This window comes from Xenopus laevis, chromosome 6L (assembly GCF_017654675.1).
Source record: "Xenopus laevis strain J_2021 chromosome 6L, Xenopus_laevis_v10.1, whole genome shotgun sequence".
NCBI lineage: Eukaryota > Metazoa > Chordata > Amphibia > Anura > Pipidae > Xenopus > Xenopus laevis.
The window spans coordinates 12,012,071-12,026,547 of NC_054381.1; the positions used below are offsets into that span (position 1 = coordinate 12,012,071).

General features: G+C 41.3%; 1 protein-coding gene across 4 annotated transcripts in view; it reads left to right on the forward strand.

Annotated features, from left to right (window-relative positions):
- Positions 1-14,477, forward strand: part of LOC108718723 (sodium channel protein type 5 subunit alpha) — a 220,458-nt gene that overhangs the window by 162,452 nt on the left and 43,529 nt on the right. For all 4 annotated transcript variants that reach the window (XM_041565779.1, XM_041565781.1, XM_041565780.1 and 1 more), the window contains exons 19-20: positions 8,581-8,735; positions 9,911-10,084. In XM_041565779.1, coding sequence (XP_041421713.1) covers positions 8,581-8,735; positions 9,911-10,084 — 329 coding nt within the window. The remainder of the gene's footprint in view (positions 1-8,580; positions 8,736-9,910; positions 10,085-14,477) is intronic.

Below are 14,477 nucleotides of genomic sequence, written 5' to 3' on the forward strand. Positions count from 1 at the left end.
TATCATGTGCTTGAATGGCTGCCTCCGTGGCTACAGAGCAGCTTGTTTATATAAACTATAGCAATACTTATCTGTTATCTACTGTGTATCCTGTGCTTGAATGGCTGCCCCCATGGCTACACAGCAGCTTGTTTATATAAACTATAGTAGTACTTATCTGTTATCTACTGTGTATCCTGTGCTTGAATGGCTGCCCCCATGGCTACACAGCAGCTTGTTTATATAAACTATAGTAGTACTTATCTGTTATCTACTGTGTATCCTGTGCTTGAATGGCTGCCCCCATGGCTACACAGCAGCTTGTTTATATAAACTATAGTAGTACTTATCTGTTATCTACTGTGTATCCTGTGCTTGAATGGCTGCCCCCATGGCTACACAGCAGCTTGTTTATATAAACTATAGTAGTACTTATCTGTTCTCTACTGTGTATTCTGTGCTTGAATGGCTGTCCCCATGGCTACACAGCAGCTTGTTTATATAAACTATAGTAGTACTTATCTGTTATCTACTGTGTATCCTGTGCTTGAATGGCTGCCTCCGTTGCTACACAGCAGCTTGTTTATATAAACTATAGTAGTACTTATCTGTTATCTACTGTGTATCCTGTGCTTGAATAGCTGCCCCCATGGCTACACAGCAGCTTGTTTATATAAACTATAGCAGTACTTATCTGTTATCTACTGTGTATCCTGTGCTTGAATGGCTGCCCCCATGGCTACACAGCAGCTTGTTTATATAAACTATAGTAGTACTTATCTGTTATCTACTGTGTATCCTGTGCTTGAATGGCTGCCCCCATGGCTACACAGCAGCTTGTTTATATGAACTATAGTAGTACTTATCTGTTATCTACTGTGTATCCTGTGCTTGAATGTCTGCCCCCATGGCTACACAGCAGCTTGTTTATATGAACTATAGTAGTGTTTCTGAAGCAAACACACCAGTTTTACCAGTGCAGGACAACATTATATTTGTATTACATTAAACAATTTAATTTTTGTTGTTACTGGTCATTTCAGTTACAAAGGCAGGAGACGACTCCCGATGCTTCTCTACTAAGTTCTATGAATGCTGTCACAATGGCAGAACAGCAAGGCACTCTCCTGTTACAGGTTCATGATACTGGCAGTGTAAAACTGCTAATTTTATGAAAATGTAACGAATGTCAATTTGAAGTTCCTGAAGCCCAATATTTATTTTATTTTCCCCTGAACTGAATCAACAATGTCTATTTTTCCATGCCCCGTCTCTAGCGAAACGGCGAAAAATTCGCGAAACGGCACCGGCGTCTCGTTTTTGACGCCGGCGCCCGTTTTTTACACCGGCGCCCGTTTTTTACGCCGGCGAATTTATTCGCTGGTGGCAAATAGCGCAAATTCGCCGCGAATTCACGCCTGGCGAATAAATTCGCCCATCACTACCCGTCTCCTTTCTAGTATCAAACATGTCTCCACATTAACACGGAACCTGTCAGGGTTGTTGGCGACTGTGTATTTCACTGATGCACTTCATTGTACAGATAAACGCCGTAGACGCAATGAGCTCAAGCGACCTGTTAACATTCTCTCCTGTTATTCTAATGGCTGATAAACCTGGGAACACTGGCAGCGTACAACATGATAAGCTTCTGGGTATCAGCTCAGCTTGCAGGCACTTCTTTATTAAAGGAGTTGTTCCCCTTTAAATTAACTGTTAGTATGATGTAGAGAGTGATATTCTGAGACCATTTGCAATTGGTTTTCATTTTTTATCATTTGTGGTTTTCGACTTATTTAGCTTTTTATTCAGCAGCTCTCCAGTTTGCTATTTTAGCCATCTGGTTGCCAGGGTCCAAATTCCCCTAGCAACCAAGCATTGATTTAAGTAGCGATAACAATAAATGTGTAGCCTTACAGATCATTTGTTTTAAGATGGGGTCATTGACCCCCATTTGAACAATGGAAAGAGCCAGAAGAAGAAGTTTTATAATTCAAAAACTATAAAAAAGATATAATGAAGACCTATTGAAAAGTTGCTTAGAATTGACTGTTCTATAACATACTAAAAGTTAACTTAAAGGTAAACCACGCTTTTAAACGTTGTGTCTGTTGTGCTGCCTGGTGAAACATTAGAATGGAATATACAATATACCAATACACGGATATAACTGAACCGTGGGAGCTTTTTAACCATTTCCCCTCTCACACATAAAAAGCAACAGGGTCATTACTAATCAGGTTGATAGTGTTTTGGCGCCACTTCCATTTTGGACTGGGCTGTAATAAGATCATTCACTGCCGCTTAAATGCGTGTAATGGAAACACATGCATCAGACACTAATACAATTTTCCTCGCTCACTAAAATGATATTCAGTACATGGAAAAAGGGAGGCGAAGCTGCAGGTCTGTGTTAAAGGACAAACAGCGCCTCTGCCTTGGTTAAAATATGCGCCTCAAGTGTCCAGGCTGAGATAAATATATGTAGATATCCGTCACTACGGAAGTTCCGCTTTTATACGTTCCATGACCTCTATTTGCTAAAGGCCACATTGCATGCAAATGCCCATTCTCAGCGACCCGTTCTGATTTACTAGAAATTGGATTCAATTGGAAATGTAAAGTCCCGTTCAGCCTGGTGACTGTGTAGCTAAAGCAGCGACTATACACTACGGGGAATATTTATTTTATAAACAGCAAATTTATCAAGGTGCTTGTCATTTTACACCATACGAACGCCAGATTTGCTGCCATTATTTGACATTGCTTCCGGTGAAAGTCAAAAACGCGTAAAAATTTTATCCTTTTTTTTCCACGGCGAAGCCTGGCAATGTGTGGTGCATTGGCAAGGGGACGCCAAGCACATACCTCTTCTGCTGCTGACCCCAGTTCCTGGCCTTGCCCCTCAATACTTGCCCATTATCCTCTGTGCTGCGGGTTGTTAGTGAGTGTCCCCGCGTATGCACGCATGTGCTGTAGGTGGGTTAGCAGCACGTGTGTGGCTGATCGTGCATGTGCGGGCGCATGAGGTGAGGGGCAGAAAGACTAGGGCGCCCAGTTGGCTTGACTGCCTCTGAATACAGGCATGGAACCTGTTATCCAGAATGCTCGAGACCTGGGGTTTTCTGGATAACGGATCCAGGGACAGAACTAGCGGTAGACAGAAGATGCATCTGCCTAGGGCGCAACGATGTGTGTCGCTGGCAGGTGTCATTTCAAGATTCTTCTGACTACCTCTAGTTCGGATTCAATCCCGTCTGCAGCTCTTGCCTACTTCTGTCACTCGCCCCACTGGCCCTCCCTCCCCTCCCCTCCCGTCCCCACTGCTCCCGTCCCCTCTCCTTACCTTTCCTCCCCTCACCTCCCGTCTCCCTTCCCCTACCCTCCCTCCCCTCTCCTCTTTTCTTCTCCCTACCTCCCTCCCCTCTTCTTCCCTCTCCTCTCCTCCCCTCTCCTTCCCTCCCCTCTCCTCTCCTCCCCTCACCTCCCATCTCCTCCCCTCCCTCCCCTCTCCTCTTTTCTTCTCCCTACCTCCCTCCCCTCCCCTCCCCTCCCCTCTCCTCTCCTCACCTCCCCTCCCCTCTCCTCCCCTCCCGTCTCCTCCCCTCTCTCCTCCCCTCCCTCCCCTCTCCTCTTTTCTTCTCCCTACCTCCCTCCCCTCCCCTCACCTCCCGTCTCCTCCTCTCTCTCTCTTCCCCTACCCTCCCTCCCCTCTGCTCTTTTCTTCTCCCTACCTCCCTCCCCTCTCCTCTCCTCCCCTCCCCTCTCCTTCCCTCCCCTCTCCTCTCCTCTCCTCCCCTCCCCTCTCCTTCCCTCCCCTCTCCTCTCCTCCCCTCCCCTCTCCTTCCCTCCCCTCTCCTCTCCTCCCCTCCCCTCCCCTTTCATTCCTTCTCCGCTATTAGATTGTGACACTCCTAAATAAGCCCATGGGACACAATGGACAAGGCCAGGGCATGTGTCAGAAGGTCAAGCAATGATATGGCTTTTTGACTTTCCTACTGATATTTAAATGCAATGATCCCAAACCCATTGTGATTTGTATGCGTCGTCATTAGTGTTTTTGGATCCAATGTGTGGCATGAAAAGTGTGGTTTATTCAGTTTCAGTCGCAAGGATCTCATGGGATAGTGTTGGCTTTTAATTAGTATACAGAATTGATTAAAGGGATATATATATACATATATATATATATATATATATATATATATATATATATATATATATATATATATAGGTATGGAATCCATTATCTGGAAACCCATTATTTAGAAGGCTCAGAATTACAGATTTGAATAGGTTTTCAGATAAGGGATCCCATACCTATACAGGTATGGGACCTGTTATCCAGAATGCTTGGGACCTTGGGTATTCCGGATAACGGATATTTCCATAATTTGGATCTTCATACCTTAAATCTACCTGAGAATCATGTAAACATTAAATAAACCCAATAGGCTGGTTTTGCTTCCAATAAGGATTAATTATATCTTAGTTGGGATCAAGTACAAGCTACTGTTTTATTATTACAGAAAAAAAGGAAATCATTTTTAAAAATTTGGATTATTTGGATAAAATGGAGTCTATGGGAGACCGCCTTTCTGTAATTCTGAGCTTTCTGGATTACGGGTTTATGGATAACAGATCCCATACCTATATACTCATAAAATCGCATATGGAAACACAGCTGGCCGGTATAATCTCCCTTGAAATGACATTCAGGATTTCATACTAACTAACCTTTGCTTTGTTGTCTTGACTTTATTTCTGCCAGTTCTTTGCTCTTATTATACCATGAAATGCTGGCACAGTTCTAGGTTATTGCGACTTCCAGCGGTTTTGCCGCCCCTTTAAATGTTCCGTGCAATTGTTATTTTTTTTTTTTGTAGCTGCATATCATCTGGACAGCCCAGGTTACTTTTATTTTTTTCCCCAAAAAAATAACAGGCTTGCGCGTGACCTTCCGAAAATGACCGAGTATAATGGGCACCTCTCATCCCGACTGTTCATTAACTCTATATGCCGGGCACACAGCATTGTAATATTTGCTCAGGGCAGCGGTTTTGAATGACTCAGCCACTGGTTTGCTGAACAATTTAGGAAGTAAATGTCCAACATATTAAATTTATTAGCTATAAATAAGCAAGAGAAAGCAAAATAACGCTAGGTACGCACTTAGGGATATCTAGATAAACACATCCGCTAATGCTCTCAGGGCTTGTTCAATGGTAGTCAGATCAACCATCTAAAGTACAGTAAATTGGGTGTGGGTGTTTGGATTACTTTAATAGACACTCCCATCCATTTGTATTGAATTTGGTTCTGAAGTTGCACAGTTGGCCGTGTGATTGAGCTATCCACCAACATTTTATCCCCAGCCACAGTATTTTGCATTAGAACAACCAAGGGCCCTTGGGCATGCTTGGACATGAGTCAATGTTAAAGCCTAGACAGCATGTTTGCCATTACAGTTGACCCTTCTCAGTAATCTTAAACGTACTGATCAGTATAAAAATAAAAATCTGGGTAAATGGATAGAGAGCTGAAAAGCAGGAAGTAGTGTTCTGGCTACTATGTTATACATCCAGTCACTCCAGCCTTTATACATTACATTTTTGGCTAATTAATTATATTAGAAAAAAATATTTTATCTATTTGCCCAGTTTTTATTTTTACACTGAACTGTTCCTTCAAGAAATCGCAATTCATCTGTGAATCAGTTCTATATGAATTTTTGAATACACATAGTTGAATGGCTTGTGCAAAAACACCAAAATATCTCAATTACTGCACCACAAAGTGCCCAGTAACATTGTACTTAAAAACAAAACCTAAAACACCTCAACGGCTGTCAAAAGAAAATAATTCCAGAGCTCCACTTTCAGTGCCGGCCCAAGTCAGCCGGGTGCCCTAGGCAACCTGGCTGACAACGTCGCCCCTCCACTCCGCAGTCGCAGAGGCAGTGCAGGTGCGCATGCAAGGAAGAGTGCAAACGCCGGGGAAATTATAATGCGCATGCGCCGAGGAAGCGCTAATGCTCTCACTTTTAGACGAAAGCTGCTGCTCAACGGTCCGAACTAGGGGAAGGTGTTAGAAGAAGTACATGCCTGGTGCCCCTCTACCTTTGCACCCTAGGCACATACCTCTTCTGCCTACCCCTAGTTCCGGCCCTGTCCACTTTCCATCATGAAGTCTACAGCTGCCCTACTGGTTTATTAGGGGGCACTCAAAGCCCTTCACTCTTCTGCGCCTCACTACATTTCTTCACTTGTCTCACTGGGGGTCATTTATAAACACTGGGCAATTTTGCACCTAGGCAGTAACCCATAACAACCAATCAGACGATTGCTTTTATTGTCAACTTGCAGCTGGCGGAAAAAAAGCTAATCATTGATTGGTCGATATGGGTTACTGCCCTGATGCAAATTTTCCCACTGTTTATGTATGAACCCCATTGTGTGTTCCTGGCAGTCTTCTCCATCCACTCCTCTCAGAGCCCGCTTCTTTTCACACCATCCACATCCACCTCTCATCTCAGACCTTTCTATCTTGCCTCTCCTGAATTCATTCATAAGGAGTGCTCTCTCAATCTCTCCAAGACAAAACTAAGAGTCCTACCTTTTGGAGCACTAGAACATTAGTCTAATCCTCGTACCTATTGGACAATTTCTTTACCTTGTGCACTTTTCCCCTCCAATGTGTGCCTGTCAGTTATCCACCCACCCACTTAGACTGTAAGCTCAACAGGGCAGGGACCTCCTTTCCAATGTGGCTCTTAACACATAGCACTTAAAGGAGAACTAAAATGTGACTAAAGAAGTAGCTAGAAATGTTATACATTATGTTTTGGGCTTCTGTACCAGCCCAAGGCAACCACAGCCCTTTAGCAGTAAAGATCTGTGTCTCCAAAGATGCCCCAGTAGCTCCCCATCTTCTTTTCTGCTGATTCACTGCACATGCTCTGTGCTGCTGTCACTTACTGAGCTTAGGGACCCACTCACAATATACAGTACACATAGAATAGAAATGTCACAATATAAGGCTGATTAGTAATTAATACAGATAATTACTACATGGCAGCACAGAAACCAGTGCAATTAGGATAAGAATTTAATAATCAGCAAACCTGTAGCATCAGCTTATATTACAGACCAACCTCATTTTCTGCTGGATAATTAGTGACGAGCCCTAAGCTGAGCTTCTCAACAGCCAATCAGAGCCCACTGAGCATGTGAGTGTCACAGACACTTTCCAAGATGGTGACCCCCTGTGACAAGTTTGAAGTCCTGGATCATTGCTGCTATTGAAAAGCCTCGTGCAATAAATTCACTATATAAAACATGGCATTTTTAGCCTTATTGATTTTTATTGGTTTAGTTCTCCTTTAAGCTCCGTGTCCTTGTATGAGCGCTGTGTACCGTGTATATTTATCGTATTTATTCTCCAGAACCTACACATTCATCCCAGTTTGGATTTGAGGTATAAGAAGACAGTTTATGGCCTTCTGATCAATGAGGTACAGTTTTGTTGACCTTCATCTTGATCCATTGCCACTAGTTGCTGCCCCTTTAGAAAATGTCCCATAGAAATCATGTCAATGTGTGTATATGGCAAAGTCAATATCAGTGATACATAGGGGTTTCGAAGGCTTTCATTAGCACAAGATTGAATATTTAGTTGGACAATAGATGGTGTATAAGGCAATGTTGGCATTAGTACCACACAATTCATTAACAAGCTTGACAGGTTAAGGAAGACTGATAGCCGTGTGCCGAGTTGAGACTTTATTGGTGCCTCAACATGATCTAAGCCAATGATAATTGAATGGAGGTATGCCCATACCTAAGCAAGTATGGAATGCTGACTTGGTAATTCTTGAAGAATGGGGTTTGTCCTTATATCAGTGGGACTGGCCAGAAACAAATCCTGCTCAGAGGGTTATTCTACACCTGAAATTCCATCTACAAGGGGTAGTGTTCACCTTACCTTTATTATCTAGACAACCTAAGGTTGCTTGTCAATTAAAATACTGTTCTGAAATGCTCTATTTATACAGTTGGAATTTAAAGCAGGTGTCCTACCAAAATTTGATCCTCAAAATCAAGGATGATACACCTGCTGACCTCCTTCCTTGCTGAGGAAGCTGGGAATTCATCTCTTTGTCTCTTGGGATCAGTGATTGAGATAATTATCAGGATCGGAAGTTCTTATTCATAACCAGCTGCTAATTAGCTCATGAGATCAGTTATCTGGAGCTTAAAAAACACCTTAAAATAACAAATGCTTCTAAGCCTCTCAAATGAGTCAACATCTGCCAATTTTGGTTCCAATGGCCGGTATAATGAGCATGTAATGGCTCTGCAATGTGATAGTTTGGTTACATGAGCATTGTATCATACACACTCTGCTCCTGCCACTTTATTTCCCATTAAAGGCCCACCATACCTTCTAGCTTTCATTGCAAAACTGAGAACCTTGTGCATTGTTGGGCTTCCTTCATAAAGAAGAGGATTATCCCATGCCTCGTTCGGGTGTAAGAGTTACTGGTATTACTGATTGACCTTTCCATGACACTTACCATGTGAATTTTCTTCACCACTTTAGGCTGCTTGCGTTATTGTTCATGCTGCAGGATAGATGTCACCAAAGGCGTTGGTAAGATTTGGTGGAAACTGAGGAAGACCTGCTTCAGAATCGTGGAACACAATTGGTTTGAGACATTCATCATCTTCATGATCCTGCTGAGCAGTGGAGCCCTGGTAAGTCCCAAACGTCTTCTAAGTTCACTCACTATGAAAACGATCAAGGAGTTTCAGGATCACAAGGTTGCCGCCATCTTCCTTCATACCTCACTACACAGTAAATCTGATAAAATAAGGGCATGAATGCAATGTCTTTATTACCAGTTGAAATCAAACTAATCTGCTCGGTTAATATCCCCATTCTTTTGCTGTGTCTGCTCAGACTGCTAAAATGTGTATTTCCTCCTTGCGTATTTTCGGCTTTCAAACCATCGTTTCACATTTAATTGTTTGAATATGGAAATTGAATGACGTTACATTAATAACTGTTAAGATCCCCTGGGGTGGCACGCAGATTATTCCATGTAAGACATCCTTCCTGCACAGAGCGCATGTAATCTCATTGAGCGCGCTGATCTAATTAGGTTTCAAGGATTTTTTTCCCTTTTCTTTTGCAATGGGGGCTGATTAATGAGGTTTTGGCCAGGGTATGATTTTGATCAGCTTTATTTTCTACTTCCACAGACTGATGAGTTGCATTGTATGTACAGATTGAAGGACAGTAGATGTCATTGAGGAAATTGGTAGAAGGCAGTTGGCCAGAGAAGGTTCTAAGGCCCTAGTTATAATAGAAATTTGGGGTCCAATGGTTCTACAGCCAATGGAGTATTCCTACCACTCATGCACACAGTGATTTCTTAATATTGGTGAAAAGAGTTGATGACAGCTCTGGGCCCTGTCCATAGTGGTGGTCCTCAGGGTTGAGTGAATGCCCTATACTAGAGATATAGGTGGTCCTGCTCATTAGAGCTTGCAAGCTAAAGGAGAAGGGTAGGGCACTCAAGAGAAAGATGGTAGTCAGTAGGAAAAGAAGGTGACAGTATTGAGGTAGCAAACAGTCTACTCTTCAGTTGAAGGTCAACTATCAGCTTCCAAGCAGCACAACTGAAGACCGTGGAGGCTGCAGTTGTAGGTCAACAAAAGCTTCATGACAATAGTTCAGAATATGTTTTGATTGGGAATCTACCTGACGAAAGACCTCACTTTCTGGTATTACTGACAACAGATCACACATGGATCCCCAAAAATATGGGACGTACCCTGACTCAAAATTAAACCACTTTGGGCTCATTGTTAACCTCTACCGATACATTAAACCTGAATATGGATTAACTTAGATCTCTTCTTTGTAGGCATTTGAAGATATCTACATCGACCAAAAGAAAGTCATCAAAACCATCCTTGAATACGCTGACAAGGTGTTCACCTATGTCTTTGTCCTTGAAATGCTTCTGAAATGGGTGGCTTACGGCTTTAAAAAGTACTTTACCAATGCCTGGTGTTGGCTGGACTTCTTCATTGTTGACGTAAGTATTGTGTATTTACCACCCTCTCTTAGAAAGTCTGCATAGTAACTGGATTTATCAATGACCAATCTAAATTGTAATGGTGTGACCTTAATCTAATCACCAGTTAGCGGGGCCCACACAATGACTATATACTATATATATCTGATGTTCATATTCAATTATCAAGTGGGTCTCTGTTCTGTGTCATACAGAGATGTCCAGACATACACCATCTGTATTTAGGGTGGGGCCCCAGCTGCCTCCCATAGACTCCATTTTATCCAAATAATCCAAATTAATAAAATTGATTACCTTTTTCTCTGTAATAATAAAAAAGTACCTTGTTCTTGATCCCAACTAAGATATAATTAATCCTTATTGGAAGCAACCCCAGCCTATTGGGTTTATTTAATGTTTTAATGATTTTCTAGTAGACTTAAGGTAGGGAGATCCTAATTATGGAAAGATCTGTTATCTGGAAAATGCCAAATCCATTCTGGATAACAGGTCCCATAAATGTATTATATATATATATATATATAAAGTTTGTACAGTGAACGCACTCCTCCCGGTTCAGATTCTGTTGATGGTGGTGCGTTGGTCAAAATTCCATGTTACAATTCAGTAAATGGACCCGCACTCATTCTTAAAGGTGAAATAAATGTGCTTTTATTCACAGGTTCATTTCCAACGTTTCGGTCCTCTCTTGAAAAAGGTCCCAGAGAGGACCGAAACGTTGGAAATGAACCTGTGAATAAAAGCACATTTATTTCACCTTTAAGAATGAGTGCGGGTCCATTTACTGAATTATATATATATATATATATATATATATATAAAATAAAAATATCAAGAGTATCCAACCTGCAGTTCTCAGCGATTGTTACTCTTCACCTACCATCACCTCACTGTTTTAAAGGAATAGTTCAGTGAGAAAAAAATAACAACTAGGTAAATAGTTGGGCTGTGCAAAATAAAACATTTTTCTAATATAGTTAGTTAGCCAAAAATGTAATGTATAAAGGCTGGAGTGAACAGATGTCTAATAAAACAGCCAGAATCCAACTTCCTGCTTTTCAGCTCTCTAACTCTGAGTTAGTCAGCGACTTGAAGGGGGGCCACATGGTACATTTCTGTTCAGTGAGTTTGTAATTGATCCTCAGCATTCAGCTCAGATTCAAAAGCAACAGATATGACCCATGTGGCCCCCCCCCCCCCTCAAGTCTCTGATTGGTTACTGCCTGGTAACCAGGGTAACCAGTCAGTGTAAACCAAGAGAGCTGAAAAGCAGGAAGTAATATTCTGACTGACTTGTTATACATCAAATCACTCCAGCCTTTATACATTACATTTTTGGCTAACTAACTATATGAGAAACATTTTTCATTTTGCACAGCCTATTTATTTACCCAGTTTTTATTTTTACACTGAACAATTCCTTTAAAACACTGCCATACTTGTTGGCACTATGATCAAGATATTTGGAGTTGTCATTCATCAACAGCCAGAGGACATTGGGTTGGACATGTCAAATGTATATAATTCTAACCTTTAGATGGGTCCAAGCCTTGCTGCATTGTCAGGAACCTTTCTTTTTTTCTTATCTCCCAACCCACAAACCATCTAGTAGAAGACGTTTGCTTAAACTAGATCCAATGTCTCTTAAACACTAAATACTAAAATAAAATCCCATCTTGAGGTTCGTTGCTCCATCACTGAGTGCAGTATCACAATGCATCACTGTCCCATGCAAGAATGACAGCACCTAGGTTGGCTAAACCACTGTACACTATGCATCTAAATAACAGAATTTGTTACATTTTCCGTTTAAGTTGTGTGTTTTTGTGTGTTTCTTGTTTATATGGTTCTTTTCTTTCTTTGCTAGCTATTGCTCTATGTTTCCATTTAAATGAACTCAAGGCAGGTTGTTCAGTTCTGCAACATTTTCAATGAGGGGCTGCGTTATTCAGCTGTGCAATCTTTATTAAATGCATCTCTCTGTTTAAAGTTGAATGCGGGTAGGTACACACCTATGGGATCTCCGTAGACCGTGTATGTTTCAAGCACTATTTTGCAGGATTTTATAGCACTCACACTACCAACTGGCACCACTTATATGTTTGCATGACATCCATCATTACTATAATCTCATGCTATCCATTTATCTGGTCCTTTTGTGGCCAAATTAAAAACACAGTTGTTGTTCCACCTAAAGGCTGCAGGAGTATTGGAGGCTTTTGCAAAACCTCGGGACTGTAAAATGTTTGAATTTCTCCAGTTTCGTTTTGCCAAAAAATTTGTGAATTTCCCGTGAAATGGAGAAGAGTTAAAAAAACTCAAATTTTGATGCCCGCGTAAATTTTGACGCCCGTGTCAATTTGCGTCAGTGGGCGTCCGAATAGTATTGACTTTTTTCAACACATGTCCAAATTTATTTTACTATGAATTTTCACGAGAGTTTCGTGAATTTATTTGCTGGTGGTGAAACGCAGAAATTCGCCGTGAATTTGCGCCTGCTGTTTTTTTTCGCCCATCACTAATGTTTGCTTGTCTGCAGCTGAAGGAAGATGTTTTAACCCTTCACTGCTGAGTAGACAAGCAGATACAGAATATCAGGCACACTTTGGCTTTGTATATTATACAGAATACTGATTTGTTGGACCTGTTCATGAGTGGATTTTAAAGGAATAGTTCACTTGACTTTTGGTGTACAGAGTGATATTCTGAGACAATTTGCAATTGGATTTTATTGTTTATTATGGTGTTTTTAAGATATTTAGCTTTTTATTCAGCAGCTCTTCAATACGCAGTTTCAGCAATCTGGCTGATAGGGTCCAAATTCCCCTAGCAACCATGCACTGATTTGAATAAGAGACTGGAATATTAATAGGAGAAGCCTGAATAGAAAGATGAGTAATAAAAAGTAGCAATAACAATTAGGGATGCATCGAATCCAGGATTTGGTTCGGAATTCGTCCAGGATTCGGGCTTTTTCAGCAGGATTTGGATCCGGCTGAATCCTTCTGCCCGGCCGGACCGAATCCTAATTTGCATATGCAAATTAAGGCCGGGGAGGGAAATCGCCTGACTTTTTGTCACAAAACAAGGAAGTAAAAAGTGTTTTCCCTTCCCACCCCTAATTTGCATATGCAAATTAGGATTTGGATTCGGATCGGATTTGGGGGTTCGGCTGAATCCAAAATAGTGGATTCAGTGCATCCCTAATAATACATTTGTAGCCTTACAAAGCATTTGTTTTTTTTTAGGTAGGGTCAGTGACCCCATTTGAAAGCTGAAAGAAGAAGGCAAATAATTTAAAAACTATAAAAAAGAAAAAATGAAGGCCAACTTAAAAGTTGATTTGAATTAGCCATTCTATAACATACTAAACGGTGAACCACCTTTAATGAAGGCTAGGGGGGAGACTATAACTTACCGAACCAACACCAATGAATTTCTTATTATATACATGGAAGTTGGGATTGTATATATCCTGCCATGTGTTCTGGGATTATTGTACATGGAATTGGTCCTGGGATACTATGAAGAAATTTGTATAGAATATCTATTACCCAAACAGAAAGATCAATCGCCACCTTCGGACCTGTTGAGCCTTGTTAGAAAGACAAACAGCCACATAGAAATGGTTAGGATTATTTTTAAGATATTTTCTAAAAGGAAAAGCTACTGCTGTTTACAAGTCAAATTAGCATCCGATTAACCCCTTTGCTTCCTTCTTGGTCTCCAAGGCCAGCCCTGTGCTTAAAAACCTCATGATAAAAATAATCTACTGAAAGCTTCATTTTACTGTCCTACCTCTGCCAGCTCGGCTGTGTAAAGCTCTGATTCCCACGGCACGGGTACAGTTGCCAGAGCATCAGAGACACATTTATTTATATCTGTTTGTTTCTATCGATTGAGATGTTTTTGCAAGGCTTTCTACACGGCCGCATGCCGAATGCAATAAACTCCAATCAATGGGAAGAAATTAGGATCTTACAAGATAAACAGACGGGACTTAAAGCAGAGCAAGTCCAGCCGCTGAAAGTAAAACAGTAGCAGGTGATTCTCTGCAGGGTATTGTCCCATTATACAGGGAAATAAAAAGCGCCACCTAGTGGCCTGTGCTGGAACCTACTTGCCTTGTCCATTCAAGTCAATAGGAACCACTGAAGGTCATTTGGTGGCACTTTTCTGACAAATTTAAACAGTGTGAGGACTTTATGCTGAATTTATTCTATTTAAAGGCAAGTGATAAGCCGATGCCTCATATGTTTATTTTATTTTGTACCCTTCATAAATTACCATTCTATATAAAGGGGATGTAAACCTAAAAATAACATTTGACCTAATGAAATAAAATGCAATTCTGAGCTACTTCCCATTATATATTCATTCTGTATTTTCAGGT